The sequence below is a fragment of the Centrocercus urophasianus genome, unplaced genomic scaffold (assembly GCF_019232065.1).
Source record: "Centrocercus urophasianus isolate 14NV4802_14NV808 unplaced genomic scaffold, USGS_Curo_1.0 seq_10, whole genome shotgun sequence".
NCBI classification, from domain to species: Eukaryota; Metazoa; Chordata; class Aves; order Galliformes; family Phasianidae; genus Centrocercus; species Centrocercus urophasianus.
The window spans coordinates 58122676-58140094 of NW_024884142.1; the positions used below are offsets into that span (position 1 = coordinate 58122676).

General features: G+C 35.7%; 1 protein-coding gene across 7 annotated transcripts in view; it reads right to left on the reverse strand.

Annotated features, from left to right (window-relative positions):
- UTRN (utrophin) overlaps positions 1-17419 on the reverse strand; it is a 347751-nt gene that overhangs the window by 48516 nt on the left and 281816 nt on the right. For all 7 annotated transcript variants that reach the window (XM_042814678.1, XM_042814669.1, XM_042814661.1 and 4 more), the window contains 3 exons: positions 8134-8195; positions 7067-7141; positions 2109-2310 (listed from right to left, as the gene is read on the reverse strand). In XM_042814678.1, the coding sequence (XP_042670612.1) occupies positions 2109-2310; positions 7067-7141; positions 8134-8195 (339 nt within the window). The remainder of the gene's footprint in view (positions 1-2108; positions 2311-7066; positions 7142-8133; positions 8196-17419) is intronic.

Below are 17419 nucleotides of genomic sequence, written 5' to 3' on the forward strand. Positions count from 1 at the left end.
AATAGCCACAGCATTAATAGAGAGGGTGCTTTTATCCTATATTGTATTTCAGTAGATAGCAGAATTTGTGGATGCAGAAAGGCAGTGACAGTTGCAAGCAGCGAGAACAAGAAATACAGATGCAACAGGTCCATGATATCTGAAACAGAAACTATGCTCCTCATTCCTCCCACTCCCCAGGGGCTGCAGTGCAAGAGCATAAAAACTCAGGCTGGGAGATACCTGGGATATTAACTCAACATGATGTTTTAATTTGTCAGGTAAACTAGAAAAAGAATAGGTAATAAAAACACAACGCATATAGAAATTTCCTTACGGGAAATTCTTATTGAAATAATGAGTCATTGCCCACAGTTAGTAGTACATGTAGTATATATATACTTATATAATGTATGACAGACTTTAAAATATCTAAAATAACTGATTTTATGGTTTGTTCAGTTGTCCCATACTGAAAGCTATTGGTTCATTTTCATTGGATATTTTAGAAAATTTGACAGTATGTAGTCCAGAACAATAACCACCAGCTATTGCTTCTGGATGATTTAAATACAGGCCTGCCTGCATGATTTAGTCGATCAATCACTTTATTTCATGGCTCTCATTTGAAAAAGGCAAAATATTTATTTTTAATTTTATTTTAAAAATCATCTGGACTAATTAACTCAAAGTGCTTTAAGTTTGCAAAATGTCCATAGGGCAAATGTTGCTTTCTGGAACAACCTGTGAGTCCTTGAGGAAGTAAAAGTCACCGAGTAAATTTAATCTGTTTCTCTCCTCTGCTCAGCTTGAAGGATGAATCATTCCTGATGTGTCAGAAAATACCAGAACACAACAGCCTTGTCTACTATTTCCAAAAATAAACTGGTTCTTTTTAAGGGCCAAAGACATCTGTAGGTAAGTCTGAAGAACTTCCTAACTTGCCATCAATCTGTGAATCCGTAATTAAATCTCAGGTTAATAGCATGCGACTAACAGATGCTTTTTGTAGACAGTTTAATGATTTGAAACATTGTATACGTATAACACCAGTGCAATAAACAACTGAAATGCCAAGAGACAAATTAGTTCTTTCCTAAAGGCCAATTAAAAAAAAAAATACAGTTGAAAAGTGGTGCCTGCTCTCTTTCAGCAAAAGAAAACTTTTTTTCTTGAATGGATTTGACAGGGGAGCAAGGAAACAAGCTGTAAGAGGTAACCTTCATCCTCCATTTTTCAAAGTTTGAAGTAATATTAAAGCCCTTCGTCAGTTTGAACAATTACCTATACTAATGCTTTCAATGTTAACAGCAAGGGGAAGTGGGAGCAACAGGAAACATTATGAAAGAGAACGGTTTGTTGCTTACTATATGCATTTTAAATATGAACAGATTAAACAACTGACGTCTAACTGAAGTTAGGAAACAAAGGTAAACCAAAAAAATAACGAGTGACAGTTTTAAAATAAAACCCTAGTAACTACAGAAAAAATTCTCTGACCTTATTAAGCCTCTTACTCTAAATATCCAACAATATTTAAGTGAAGCAAGCCACTCATCTACTGCTGTAAGTGAAATATATATTCATCCACAATACAAAGATCTGCAAAATAAAAATATTTGCCCAAAGAAGTCCCAGTCATTATTTTATGTGCTCTCCAATATTCCAGAAGTAATGACAAGGAGTCTAATTAACCTAAGTGTCCCATTAGACTAAAATACTGGAATGCTAAAACATAACAAGTAGTCAGCATATAACTGGCAAACAGTCATATGTACTGTCACAACCCTTTCAGGCCCCTGCCACATTAACAAAATCAAATTTTAAAAATCTGTGAAGTACAGGAACACTGGTCTGTACTATGGACTGTTGCAATTTCTCATTTTAAGCTACTGCACTTTAATATCTGTATCAAAACTGTCAAAAGGTATGACTTTTTGAAAAAGAACTTCCTCAGGCTGAATTGTTTTTCTACTGTGAACACTTAGTCCAGAAAGTACACCTGAAAAATTCATATAACAGTCCTACAAGTCTAGCATTTTTGATACATGATGTGCTATCTTCATTCACACTAAGTTAATACATCACTAAATTCCTATAAGCACCATGAGCAGAAGCATATTACTTACCTATCATACACATTGAGTAGCCAGTTAAGACACATATCTACACAGAGAGGAACATTAACCATGTCACTGTGTTTCTCTTCAAGTCCACTGTAGATGGTAGTAAGACAGCTGATCACATCCTGGACACCAATGAGCTGGTCATTTTGACTCAACTTGTGCTGTCTGAAAATTTCAGTTGTTGTGTTCAGTTCCAGCAGATCCACTAACAACAGGGAAACAGGGAAAAGAAAAAAGGCATGAATACAGACACCTGAGCATAGCGTTGAAATAACTGTTCATGTGCATATTGTAGCAAACAATGTAGATAATCAGATAAGAGGCAGTTTTCATTTAGTAACATTACAGAGAAAAAAACATTCTCTGCTAGAAGTTCACAGCATTTTGGTACAACATATTTAAAAAAAAAACATGGATCAACAAGAACATCATAATGGCATTGCACAGTTCAGCAGAACATCCAGAAAGCCGCTGAAGTAGTTTGTGCAATTAGAGAATCCTAACTTCAGATGCATGTGCTTTGGGAGCCCAACAGACTTAGTTTTCTGCATTTACCATAGAGCTGAATCACATTTCAAGATTATTGCTTTAGATTAAACATAAAGCAAAGCAAATTCTTAGGTGAAAATATTCTCCAAAATGCAATAGGAATGTATCGAGGCCTGATTAAATCAATTGCAGCAGCTAAATGAAGGCTTGAAAGAAAGTAGGGTGAAGGACGGTGAAGTTTGTTTTGTTTTCCAGAACAGTAAGATCTACACTTACACAAAGACCATTTTCAACTCCTTTGTTGCAGTGTACTTTCTATAGCAGTTGATACCACACTTTATGGGTGACATGGGTTTAATACCAAACCTCACACAGATGTGAGACTGTGAAAACATTGTTTTGGCATGTTACAAATAAAAAGCTGCCTATGAACTCTTCTAATTCCTCTTGCAAAACAAAGTGAAAAAAGAAATACATTTGGTGTACAAGAAAGAAGAGCAATATAAGTCAAAGGGTAGTAAAACTCCAGTGATATTTTTGAACAGAAGCGAGGACTTCAGCAAAACAAACAAAAGATATATATATATATTTTTAATAGCATGCGTGCTACAGTATATATAAAAGAAGTGTCCTGAGCTTATGCAGAGCTGTTTCTGGAGATTCAGGAATGCATTTATACTATAATTGTCATTTCTCAAAGGAAATGAAACATGATATGTTACAAATTGCTCTGTACCAATGGTGCTCAATAGGGACCCCAGAAGGGCAGTTTGTGCAAATTAGGTAAATCTAGCTTGGGCTGAAAATAAGTACAGCGGAAAAAAAAGCAGAAGCAAGACAACATTAACCACTATGAGCAATATGTCAAAGATTTGCTGAGCATCTAGCGGAAAAAAATAAGGTTATCAGCCAAAAGAAGGTTATATTTCCAATTCCATTGCCTTAATCTACCTTTCCTAACAGAACTGCAAAATGAGAAACTTTAACATTGATTCTACTCTGACTTTACTGGGGACATATGTATGTTTGTTTCTGTTTGTTTCTCATTTCCTTTTTTTTTTTTTTTTTTTTTTTTTAAGGTCATCTTCTTGGGCTTGTAAATAAATGTCAAACATTATTTAACAAACATATTTAATTGCAGCAAAACACCTTGCCACTGTTTTGACCCGAGGTAGCCAAAGGACTTGGCAGTGCACTGCAGTATCACCTTCCATATAATCTATGTAATACACTGGAAATATCTCGGAGGCATATTTAAATTATCAAACAAAACAAACAAAAAAACACACACATATTTGTTGAGGGTGTGGAGGAAGGGGGCTGAAGCCTGATAACTGCAGGACTTATCTGCTGGAGTTAAGATCTCACCTTCACGTTTCTGCCAAAGGGTTCTAGAGGGAACTATAAAGGGACTTTCAGCTTTCAGTATTTTCACACTAAAGGAACTGCCGCTGTACTAATGAAGACTAAGCAAAATCTGTACACCATTCATGGAGAGCAACCAGAGGAAAACTGTCCCTTACTTCAGCGTTCACCTGCCTGAATGTACTTTGCATACAGGCAGCCACTCTGCAGCAGTAAGGGCTACAGACTAGCACAGTCCCTAAATTGGTTTGAAGTAAACAGAGGATACTTTCTCATTCTAAACCAGTTACTGAAAGTTTTTAAATTAACAGTATTTACACGGATGCAGAAAAGTTAATGTGAGACTCGCATGCCATTGCTGGCATGAAATCTACTATATACAGATCTTAGTGGGTTTCTGTAGTACTTCTGCACCTGCTCAAACATGCTGAGTGGCCAGTGATCCTACTAACCAGCAAATAGACATAAGGGTCATGCCTTTTCTGTCTGCAGTGAGAAGGTTTTCCCTAAGGAAACCAATAAACAGAAAACATCATTCAGCATGGTTCAAGCATGCACGTGCGATGCACTAGGGAGCAACTAATGATACACAGCTGGTAGTGACAAATGTAAAACTGCTGCAACCCCAGGGAAAACAGGCAGACATTGCTGTGAAACTTCTGTATTAGAAAGACCCTGTGAATGCAAATGCCTGGACAGATGAGGCAAGTCTACACAGCTCTTTTTCAGCCCAGTGTGCCTTACTGATCTTCCCTTAGCTCTGTACAATTAATATTCCCACTGGTATTCTGAAGTTTTGTATCACCTTAAGGAACTCAGTGACAGCACTCAGAATATACACGGATGTTTTGCTCCCTCTTCCCCTTCCAGTACTACACTTCAGTATGTGGAGCAAAATCATTTTTTGGAAATGAGCTGAAGTATGCTGCACAGTAGTAAAATACTGTCAGAGCCTGATGCTACAACTCTGCTCCATAAATGCTGCACAAGATATTCTCTCTGGCACCATTCTTGTGCTACAGCAGGACACTGCTGTCAGTGTATTTGCCACACATATCCTGAGACAGAAAAACTAATTGAGAATTTGTTCTTGCCAGCCTGCAACCTTTCTCAGCTTCCTGCAAAATAAAGGCAAGGTACGTACATACCACCACATCAGTCTCTGCAGAAATCTACCTTCCAAAACCAGAGCAAGATGAAATGTGATTCTATCTGCCTATTTCTAAGGGGGCAGCAGGGGAAAAAGAGTCTCCTCCACACCATTTTTATTTATTTATTTTTAAACTTTGTGACAGCAAAGACAGAAATGAAACACAGATCCTAAATGACTTATTTTTGAAGCTGCTGGTAAAGCACTAACTCTGTATTACCAGTCCTTACTGCAAAGTCAAAATTCATTAAGTGCAAGTGGGACTAAACAACCTGCTTCAGCTGTGCCCTTGGAGTTCTCACCAAAAGGCCTTTTCAGCTGCATAGACACTGTAGCTGTGACAGCAATTTGTCATATTTTACAATTTACAATGACCTCATTTTCTAGTGATTTGTTTTGACAGTTTCTCTGCCTTAACTCACAAGATTTTCTAAAGCACTCTGCATCCAAGCACCTTTAAAAATCAGCTAAAATTACAGGAAACGCAATCTAAGACTAAAGTGACTCAGACAAGAGAATGACTAGCAGGGGCACAGAAGATGATTTGTCCCCACCTTTCAAGAAATTCACCAACAATAAAAAGTCAAAAATTCTAGATGGCACTTAATCACTGTCTCCTTCCCCAGAGACAGAAAGTTGTTGTAGAATTCAGCTTTGTGCATAATCTACGTTATCCTTCTTTTAAAGTCATATTGTTGTGCTCTCACAAATAAAATCAATGTTTTGTCAAATATACACACATAATAAAGTTTTTTTGGCTGTAGTACAAAAGAAAGGCAGGTACTCAGTCTTTCTTATTGTGTCAGAGAGAAATGGAGCAAGCATGCAGATTCATACAGTTTTACTCCTGGCTCTTCCAAACTGGCATATTCTCTTTTGCTCTTATTGCTTTTCTCTCCCTCCACTTTGCACTTCTCTCCTCTGAAACTGGAGATAGTATTCATTTTGATAGTAGCTCACTTTTGAAGTCTATGAATGAGGAGAGCCAGCCATTGCATTTATTACAGAAGTTGTTATATTTTTTGAAAAAGCAAGGGCAGGGAGTATGCTCCTCCTCAAAGCTTACTGGATGTTACAAATGCAAAGTCTGTCCTATACAAGTCGCTAGACTATCGGTATGCATGTCAAGAACAGGCAGCATGATTAGCATCCATCATGTGCAGTCCATTTTTTCAATCTTCTTTCTTGACAGTGGCATGCAGAAGGAGATTTTTACTTTGCTTTCTTCCCCTCTCCCCCCCCTTTTTTTTTAAAGGTACATATTGATACATACTGTTTGCCCTGTACACTGGATAAGCAGAAAAACAATATTGAAGGCTTTTTCCCATACCCTCAATATAAAAACACATACAATTATTATCAATAAATGCACTTATTTTGTCACAGTATGTTTTTGGGGGACTAAAATGTACAGCGATATCAACTATCTATAAACAATATATAAATCCATGCTCTATACTTCTGTACTTAGAATGACTTACACTCTTCTTTATCTAGAGTTCACCCAGAAATATATTCTCTCTGAGAGGATTATTATCAAAGTTACATCATGCAGTAGTAAACACTTCAGAAAATTGACTTTAGTTCTATAAGATATTGTAAAATTTCTCATTTTATGTCAAGGTTCAGAATATTAGCTTTAATCATTTCAGGGTTTTAGCATTTGAGATCAGGAACGGTATACAACAGGCAGAGGATTAATCTTCATCTTCCTGTCACTTAAAATATTATCAATGCCCATACTACTGCAGTTTGCTTTCTGCACTTCTTTTTGGTCACTGATTTTCTTTATTTGTGACAACGATACCCACTATTGGGAATTCTTATCATTTTATTGGTAGACAATTTTTCAAGGATGTATATGGTTCCTTGTTAAATGTTAATGTCAGAAGTTTAAGCTGACCGTCCCTTCCAGAAGTACTGTACAGAAACTGTTTTTCTCAAAGGGCAAACTCACAGCACAGTGCCTTCTGCAGTCGTCGGATTTTGATGGCTGTACGGTAGGCTGAGAAGCGTACATTGTTCAAGTCAGCTGAAAGAGCAGAACAGAAACGTGAGCAGTCTTCAAAAGAGCCCACAAGTCTTTTTCACACTGCTACATACTGAAAAAGCCTGACATCCCTTATTTTCACTGCAACGAATTAATAGCATATATCAGAACAAACAAAAACAATTGACAAGTTATTGCAAAAATAAATCCACCTCATGGCTTTGACAGTCCAGTGTGTTCTGAGATTACCACACCAGATTCCAAACACTATCTTGGGCAGATGTAACACACATATATGTCAGAATTTTATACATGCATTATTAGATATGGAGGTTGGCAGCCCTGCATGCAGCAGGGGGTTGGAGCTTGATGATCCTTGAGGTCCCTTCCAACCCAAGCCATTCTATGATTCTATTAAGCAGTGTTGAGCAGATTTCAAACAAGTGTTCAAATATAGCACATTTATCAAATGTCTTAAAACTCTATTAGACAATCTATGAACATAAAGGGCAGCAAAGGTCACAGTAATGGAGAAAAATGACTCAACCCATTATTTCCATGCGGCAACTTTGTTAACACTGCTTTGAAAGAAGCAGTCAGATAACCATAAATTCTATTTTAGAAACTGGTAAGTACAGTAGTTGGTTGTTTTTCCCCACACTTCAAAGCATTTTATCCTTACAGACATGTTAAATTCACTGCATTGTAATAAGGTCTAGCCTTTAATGATAGCATAGATGCTCTGATATATTACAAAAATTACTTCACTCCAGACTGATAGCCCACATCACTGGAAAATTCCATACAAATTTAACAGAAATAAAAAACTGCATTAAAGAACAGAGTGAGAGAATATTTCTCAGAAAGAAAATTACATACATTAGCAAGACAGGAGGTTTTGTGCAAAATGCATCTCCTCACAGTGGGAAATACTATAAGATAAAGCTCACAGAAACTCAGATGTGGTCAACAGATCAATCCAAGCTTTCACTCGTGGAATGAATGTCATATAAGGGATTAAGAAATGCACTCACCTAACGACTGGAAAAGGTCAGTCATTTTAGGATGATCCCAACAAGTTGTCTGGGTCTCATGACTACAAAGGAATAAGGCAATCAAAATTTCAGGCAACACATATGCACATGTGAAAATGACAAACAAAAAATATCTTCTGACTTTGTGTTAAAAAGGGAAGAACTCCATCAATTCCTTTATTGAAAGATGTGATCTGTGACACTTAGCTCCTCAGTGCTTTTAATTGTTAAGTTAAACAATAGCCCATACATATTTAACATTTACTTTTCATTCTAAATAAAAAACAAAAGCACGCATAAACATAAAGCTGAAGCACATCAATAAGTCGAAAACACAAAGTTACCTGCAGCAGTAGCATAATAAAAATACTCACAATATGCATTTTAAAAATAAAAAGCATTGATGTTTTACTTTAGACCTCAATGCATATCTGAACACATGTATCAGTAAACATTTAACAGTTGTAAACTTTACGTGCAGCACATCTAATTGAAAATCTGATCACTCATCTCACGGTCAATCTGTAAGTATGTTAATTCAGGGGGGTGCTCTACACTAGCACTCACAGAACAGGCAGTATCAATTAGCCACCATTTGTTAAAAATTAATTTGAGAAGTTGTGTTTAAAAGATCATAGTACTCACTTTAAAAGTTAATAATGAAAAAGTAATGATGCTAGGTTAGCAGATAATAATTAATGAGAATAGAACATGGTTTATTTAATCTTTGCTTCTATTTAAAAATTCACACACATTTTTCTTATATGCAGGGGTACTCTTGTAAACAATAACTTCAAATGGCACTAGTCTATTAAATGTAGTGGATTGTATCTTCACGTTGTATGAACAGCTGTGTCTCAGGGGATGCACATAATTTATCACTGATGATTATCATTTTCCAAACCAACGAAGAATGAACCCTTTTATGCCAAGTGGTGGAAAACCAGAGGCTAGAAGACCCCTGCTGCAAAATGCTGCAGAGGCAGAACAAGTGGAAGAAGTGGAAGCAGGCTCCAAACGAAATAAGTTTTGAAAGTCTTTCTTTACACTACATCCTTCTGAGATACACTACTGGAAAGTGCATGCACTGTGCCTCTGCACTGAGGATCTGAATCCCATTTTACATTCTGCACACCAGTGTGACCTCTCCAAGTTTGGGTTTGGGCTAGGCCTCTGCAGCAGGCTTCTCTCCATTACCACAGATCCCACTAGTATGTTGACACCGTCACGAATTTGTGAGGTGGTTTTCATGGAAGTTCATAGCCAAATATGTACTTCTTATTAATCCAGTATGTATTAATCCTCTTTTTACTTATTATTATTATAGATGACTGAAAGAAAGGAAAAGCCCTGCACATGACTGTTTTTATTTTTACTCAACACACAGTCCAAACAGCATCTTTTGTTAAGGTGCTGGTTGACTTTCAAGTGTTCCAAATTCAGGAAAGAGCCAAAGAATATCCTTGTATTTGAATGCAATCCTAATTTTTATTATGTATATATGCCTACATAGACCTTTTTTCCTGAACTGTAAGTTTTCATTGTTTTCAGTTTGACAATATCACTGCAGGAATCGCATTCAAGGTTTGAAATTCTAAATGGTATATTCAAGGTCCTGATATGCTGAACTCCAAAGTCAAGGCACACCACTATCTAAATCACTGGTCTTGCAGTGTCTAGAAAGACATTTTAAAAACAGCATTATGTTTATCCTTGTCCAGAAAAGTCATTTCAGAAAACAAGCAGCTATACAATTTTACCCCTAGCAGGGGCACACAAATAAATCATGAAGAAGCCAACATGAAAAGAAGGATGTATCTGGAATTGGTGTAGTGCCAAGGTAAAGGTAACTGACTGTACAACACTCTCACAAATCCAAGTATGAAACAAATTACCTTATGTTAGAAAGAAGATATATGGGTTCAGTAAACAGGAACAGAAATATAATATAATGGCTGTAAAATAATCTCAAAGCCAGTTCTGAAGCTGCCAATTATCTGCACTGTCATGTTAAATGGGATGCCATCATTATTGCTTTAACCATTTAAAATTGGTATCTTAACAAAACCCACTGCAGCTGTCCACAGTAATCAATCCAATAAGTTATCCGTTTAGTAAAGCTTTTTGTAAAGAAACCACTTTACTTCAACTTCTTTGATCATGAGGGAAAAAAAAGGAACAGAAAAAAGGGAAAATAGACCAAGACTGGCAATTTTACTGCTCACATTACAACATTGCTCGCATTACTGCTCACATTCTTTATTAAGAGCAAACAGCAATATTGTGATAGATCCTTTACATACATATGCACATATAAAAATACATTTCAATATTTAAAATACTGAAGTATTAGTGTAAACAATGCATGTGAACCACAGGCAAAATCAGATCATCTTAAAACTTAATTCTTCAGTTATTTTGTATGCCACCTGTGGTAGCTACTTGCCAGTGGGATTATATGAGATGAGACACGAATGCAGTTCCTCTGATGGAACTGAAAAACGTGGAGAGAGAATCCCTTCAGCCAGACTGGATCACAATTCCCCAAGAGTCAGAACCTGTGAGCTGCAAAATAAGTGAAGGTGTCTGTGCCATATTTATTCGAAAACATAAAAAGAAGTCATCCAGAAAGAAGTCATCCAGAGCAATCTGGCAATCTCATACATGGATCCAAAAGAGAAAGAAATGGGCTGATACTGAGTGAATCAAACCGAACAGCCTGTTCACATCAAAGGAGTCAGCAACCCCACTGCTCAAGGCTCTAGGGTCTTTCTATCCACTAAACATACTCCACAAATTAGGCTTCATTCTTGAGACACCAAAGAAAGACTAAGAAGAATAGGGAAAAAGAAAAAAAAAAAGGCTATAAATTAAAAAAGGAGCTAAAAAAAACCAAACAAACCAAAATCTTGGGGGAAGGCTGGAATCAGTTTCTACTGTGACATTCCCTAACATAAAAATTTTATTTGATAACAATTTCATAATATGGATTTTTATATGTGCAGGTAATCTTTCTATGCTACAAATAAAAATCTCAGACAAAGAAGTCATTTTATTAAACACTCCAAACAAGAGACATGCAAGCCACAGTGCTTTCTGGTGATTTGGTTTGTAGAGCAGCTCTTTGAAATAAGATCTTTCTCTGTTGTAGATCTAGTAGCTTTCCTGTTACTAACACAAGAAGATCAAGCACTGAAAATTTTGCTTAAAGCTTTACAATACTGAATAGTCTATAAGAGGTAAGACAGACTTGATTAAACTGATGGAGATCTTTGTGGCTCCTTTTTATGCAAGCTCATGCCATAGCAATCTATTCAAAACACGCACTACTTTAGTTACACTGTCAGGTATCATCCAGAGAATAAAAGTAGAGTTCCTTTGCTTCTCTGATTCCTTGTTAAGTAAACACAGCATATATAAAAAATACAAGAACAATAAAATTCATAATAAAAGGATTACACATCTTTTTTATAGGCATTTGACGTGCATACTGGGAAAGTATTATCCTTACAACAAAGGTCCAGAAATAGTGAAAGTTAGACAAGCAACTTGCACTGTTTTTGAAAAGAGAAATATTCCAGTCACTTTCTGAAGATCTGAGGCAAAATTATTTTACAACATCATGAAGAGAGCTGAAACTTGATTTCTCCGGAGTTTATAATTTCTCATTTGTCCAGAAGATAATTACTGAGAATTGAATGACAGAGGTCAAGAAGTCTTCTGAAAAATTCAGCCCTGCTGGCATCTAACTATCAAAGACTATGAAGAAATGCTATTTTTCTACAGAAAATAATCTGTAACCTTCAATGATGGAAAACTAAGAGAAGCTAATCAAGATCTAAATTTGGAATTATGCAGAAGAAGGATGGGGGAAAAAGAAGAATTTTGCATGCAAACTTGTTAAAACTCAAAACTTGAGAGAAGTTTGCCATTTTCAGTCACTTCACTAAACTGAAAAAAAATCAAATAGGCACTTAACAAGGGAGACAAATCTACACAGTCTTTCCTCTCTGTTGCAACTACTGTGGAGGTTCTGTTCCCAGTTTCATCGATCAGTGTTAACAAACAGGTTTACTACAGGTCTCAAGGTTTAAAGTCTGATGCTACTCAAATTGCAAAGTTACAAGCTGCAACTGGATTTACGTCCACAATAAGTTTATCTTTGAGTTATAACATCCTAAGCAATTTCAGACTGAAGGGCTAACTCTTTTGCATACAGGAAGATGTAGAAAAATTAGATTAATCGTACTACCAGCAGAACACCATTTCAATTCAGTAGCTTTTTAGAACCATTTACAAAACTGCTTAGTATATTGTCAAGAATATTCCAATTAACACATACAAATAAATTCAAAATAAAAGGTCTAGTTTTATTTAGATAAACCTAAAATTTCACGATGTAAATACTATTTCTTCATGTTCTAAACATGGCATGTAAATGTTCATATGCTCATTTTACATGGCATCTGCTTCTCCAAAAGTAAATTCCTTGGTGTAGGTGATCACTGATGTATCCTTGCCATTCAAACAAAGTAATGTATGGCAAGATGAATCAGGGAAGAATTTCAGGCATTTCACTAGGCCACAAGAGAATTCATCCAGTATTATTTTTTGGTTAGTATCAGATGACTGAGTTATTCAGAATAAGAGTGTTTCAGGTCTCTTCCACAGAAACCCAGTGTCACGATATAAGGAATGCCACAAAAAATGCTTTCATGAATAGATTACAAGGCAAAAGACTGTAATTTTAGAAGTCTAAATGTATTTGTGTAAATTTAAATAACCAAACCAAATATTATAGTTATAATATTCCAGTTTAAAAAAATCCCTACATATTAATGAAGTTCTCTAAAGCTTAAATGACAAACATTTGCCCTTACAAGCCGCTTCTTACCCATTATGTTTGCTTTCTAATTACAAATCAGAAAATACAATTCCTGTTGAAAGCACATGATGATTGCAAATAATGAGCTGACAGACAATTAGCACTTAACTTACAATCTCTAGGAATAAGAGTCCTATCGAAACAAACGGAGCAAGTTGCCAATCTCCATTTGTTTCATTGACTTAAAAGAAAAAATAAATAAATTCACTCTTTTTTAGCTTTTTCTCTGCAATATAGAAAACTATAGAAAAAGCAACCTTTTGTACAATTACTTACTATGGACAAAGTATACACATTTGTTGATCATCACTGGCAAACAACTTGAGGGTAGCCACTGAAACACTACCCTGGAATCCCTGTTAAGAAGCTTTCTGTTTTTGCAGCCATTTGCCCAAAACCTTAACTGAGATCTTTACAGATTACTAATGGACCTGCAGAACACAGAACTCTGACTTTGCTGTCCTTGCCAAATTTCAAAAGGAATACTCCCCATGCTTCTGCTTTATAAACATCATGGTGCTTTAGCCAGGCAGCACATAGCTTGATTTTTTTTTTATTTTTTATTTTTAAAGTCCATTGCAAAATACTGTTTTATGGTGAATAAGAGTTGGCATAAAGCATTGTAAGGGTAATGTATTTTAGAGGTTGGTGGAGCAATTTATATGCAGATATTCTGAAATCCCTCCAGAGAACACGTACTACTGCATTTCTCTAATAGAAAATGAAGACCAGTATGGCAACTAGTAATTGAAGAAACTCTCAAAAACTGAAATTTGTATGATTGCTTTCTGCAAATTGTATTTCATTCTCCCTTCTAAAGAAGATCTTTCTAAATACATCTAAGAATGGAATTACGGTTACAACTAGAGCAAGAAAAAACTCTAAATTTCTCTGTTCCACTAATTCTCCTCTTTCTTATACAGGCGTAAAACAACTATCCAGACAGATTTCTTGAACAGTCTTGAAAAAAAAATCTAGATGCAGAAAGCATTTTATCCGTTTCCCACATAAAATCGAACATGATACAGGAGGTGATAAAATGGAATTTTTAAGACAATGATGCCAGCCCCTTTGCAGGGTGACAGAAGTAACCAGAACGACTATAGAGTTTGATATTGATCAATTTAATGATTACACCAAGAAATTGGTCTCCCCATTAAATGCTCTGCATGAGATTAAACTCACTGTGACCTTTTCTGCATTTTCCTTTTGTTTCTTTAGCACAGTACAAATATCCAATAAATCACAGCCTTGAAAGGAATACAACCAAAGCACATTTAAATTACAGTTGAATGAACAGCGGTGAGAACTGCCAGCTCAATTATGTTTTCTGTACATTCCTTTCAGTGACTCATGTACTCCTCAAATATTTCTAAAGATCATACATAGTGTCCCCTTTATTCTTCTGCTTTGCTTCAGAGTATTTTTATTGAAGGGCCACGTTATATAGAGTTGTTTTTTGCAATTTTCTGTTACAGCCCAAGAATTTCTTATTTGTGCAATTCAACTAGCTATAAATGAAAAATAGTAGAAAATACTCCTTATTAAATCTGAAATCCTTGCAAACCATCTTTTGAAAGATGCATTCACCAGCATGTTTGCCAAACCATTTGTCCAAACTTGAGTTTCATTAGCAAGAGTGGATTAGTAAGTACCATGCATGCTGTGCTGCATTCTTTTCCATACTGATCAGTCTGATTCTCTTACAAAGTATGAAAGACTAAGCTTTGTCTCAACATACTCTAGATTTTATTGATTTGTTTTCATTGATTGAATTCTGCTGCTACAGAGAAGACTCACACTACAGAAATACAAAAACCACTACCAACTGCCATTAAGAAAAAAAAAAATCAAACAAGGAGGCAAACAGACTAAATAAAATCACCTCAGCAGAAGCAAAGCCAATTGGCAAATGCGATTTGCAAAATAAAACAATTCAAGTGAGTAAGTTCAGTTAACTGAATACTTGCGGTAACACAGGGCACACACACCTTAATAAACCCAATCTCAATGAATCACGAATGCATCCAGGCAGAGCATTTCCAAAATGCTCCAAACCCCAACTACTTCTGTCTGAACTCGTGGAATAAAGGACTTTGTATACTGTCATTTCTATCTTTCATATCCATGTGATTAAGTACAAACACAGAAGACGCAGGCATGCAGTGGACTAATAAATGCTCTCCAATGCTATGCACTAAGGTCCTTTTCTGCAGGAGGCTTCTCTTTGTGCATGTAAATACAATTTACCATCAGGATCAGGAAACAAGAGAACAAAAGTTTCTCATATGAAAATACAGATATCTTGCTTCCTTTTGATGTTCTCCTTACAGCTTCACACTACTTGAAGAACTCCCTCCTGCCTCCTTAACTGCAGTTCTCTATTTTTCTTTTAAATTCTTTCTCCATATTCAAGAGAACTGAAAAGAGTGTAGTACTTCTTTAAAATATTAATCTTAACAGAGGTACCACTACATCATCATGTGCCATTGTGTCACTTCCTAAATGTTTATCATTTCTCTTTCAAGGACACTCAAAAAAAAAGTAGCAAAAATGAAATAAAGGTGTGAATTTATGGTTGATTAAGAAGAATGCATGGTCCTATCCAGAATTATAAAAACAAACAAACAAACAAATTAGAATTTTTATCACTTTCAAAATAAATCTAAAAATTATCAGTTTTCTAACAGCTGTCATTGAATCACACTTTTATTCTCCTTGTCCTGCTGTTTTCCTTTCTTGTTCTTAAAATGAGGAACCGGTACATTTTAAGAATCTCCTTGAACATGAAACTTCTACTAAAAAACTAAATATGACTGATATCAAACAATATAAATTACTGAGATGCCTACTGAATTTTCCTTCTGTTTCCAAGACATCAGTACAAATCAATAAAAAAGATACAAAAATTAAGTCTTTTTTTTTTTTTTAAGTAAAAAGTTAATCCTTGCATTTTTTTTCAGTTTGTTTCATCAGATAAAAATAACCACCACTGCTGTCTTAAATTGTGCTATCAAGATATTACTTCAGCAGCACATAAGATGCTGAAATCGGGGATGGGCTGCTGGAAAAGTTATCTTTAAGATCAGTAGTTAATTCTTTCGATTTCATTAATACCATCCTCGAAATAAACCAGTTGTCTCTGTTTCTGTGAAGACCCTGGCCATCAGAGATCTCATCCTACATGTTCCCTTTGTCAAATGTCTTGTGCAACATCATTTAAAAATAAATAAATTCTGAGAAAAGCTGGGATTTGTTTTTCAGCCCCAGCTGTCTTCCTTCACAAATTAAGATTGCTTAAGGGCACTCCTCTTGTTTTGTATAGTCAGACAATTCAAAGTTTTCTGTGTTTTGCTGTAGTAAGCGTGTAGGAAGTGCGATCACTTCCACTGCATTGCTGCCCTAAATTGGAAAGCATCTTCATCCAACCTTCTCCAGTGGGGGCTGTGGGAGAATCCTCTCTCCTCTAGCCTTTTGCCACCAACTGCAGAATTTGCCAACTTGCAACCCATTTATAGAGCATTCAAGGATCTTTAGAGCAAGCTTTTCCTTTCTCCAGTTACCTACCACACATTCTTTAAAACAAACAAACAAACAAAACAAACATCTTCAAATCGCAGTTTAAAAACAACTGTCATACCTCAAAAGTGATGAAAACAGGTTTGATCGGCATAGATAAACAAAAAGATTTACCACTGCATCCTTTTCAGAGCTCTCAAGAACTCATAAATTATTTGAAGTGCAAAACGTGGCTCTTCAGATATGTGACAGAAAAAATATGGAACAGTATAAAGTCCTCTCTGATGGTCTTTTAAGATGAATTATGTGCCAAACCAATTCACTGTTATCCTGCAGACTTAAATTTCAAACCAGTAACATTTTAACATAGACACCAACCAACCTAAAAACTGCCACTCTGGGTCTCGCTTACTGTTCACTGTATCTTCTTAATTTTTCATTTACCTCTCTAGCAAAGTGCTATCTTTCTCTCAAAGCTGCAATCTTTGACCTTTAAAGTACAGACAAGCAGTTCATAAATAATTGCTTGTGGAATGAAAAAATCCGAAGTTTATCTCTACTGCTTTCAGTAAAACACATCAATATCACTGTTACTCCAAAACTAATTATTTGTTACTGTTTTCAAAACAAATAATGATTCTCTTTGGTAGCTAAGACATTTCTACAATTTTATATTTACATTAATTTTCTATTTATGCTAGCATTATGCTCCATAAATACTTCCGACATGTTAACCAAAATGACAGGAGGATGACCAAAATATGTCTTTCTGCAGGGATTTTGTACAAGATTGAGAATGTGTTGTATTAAAATTAGTCACCACCGTTCTGCTAACACATCATGCATTTAGCATTTTGCCACTATAGTTTATACTCTAAATGA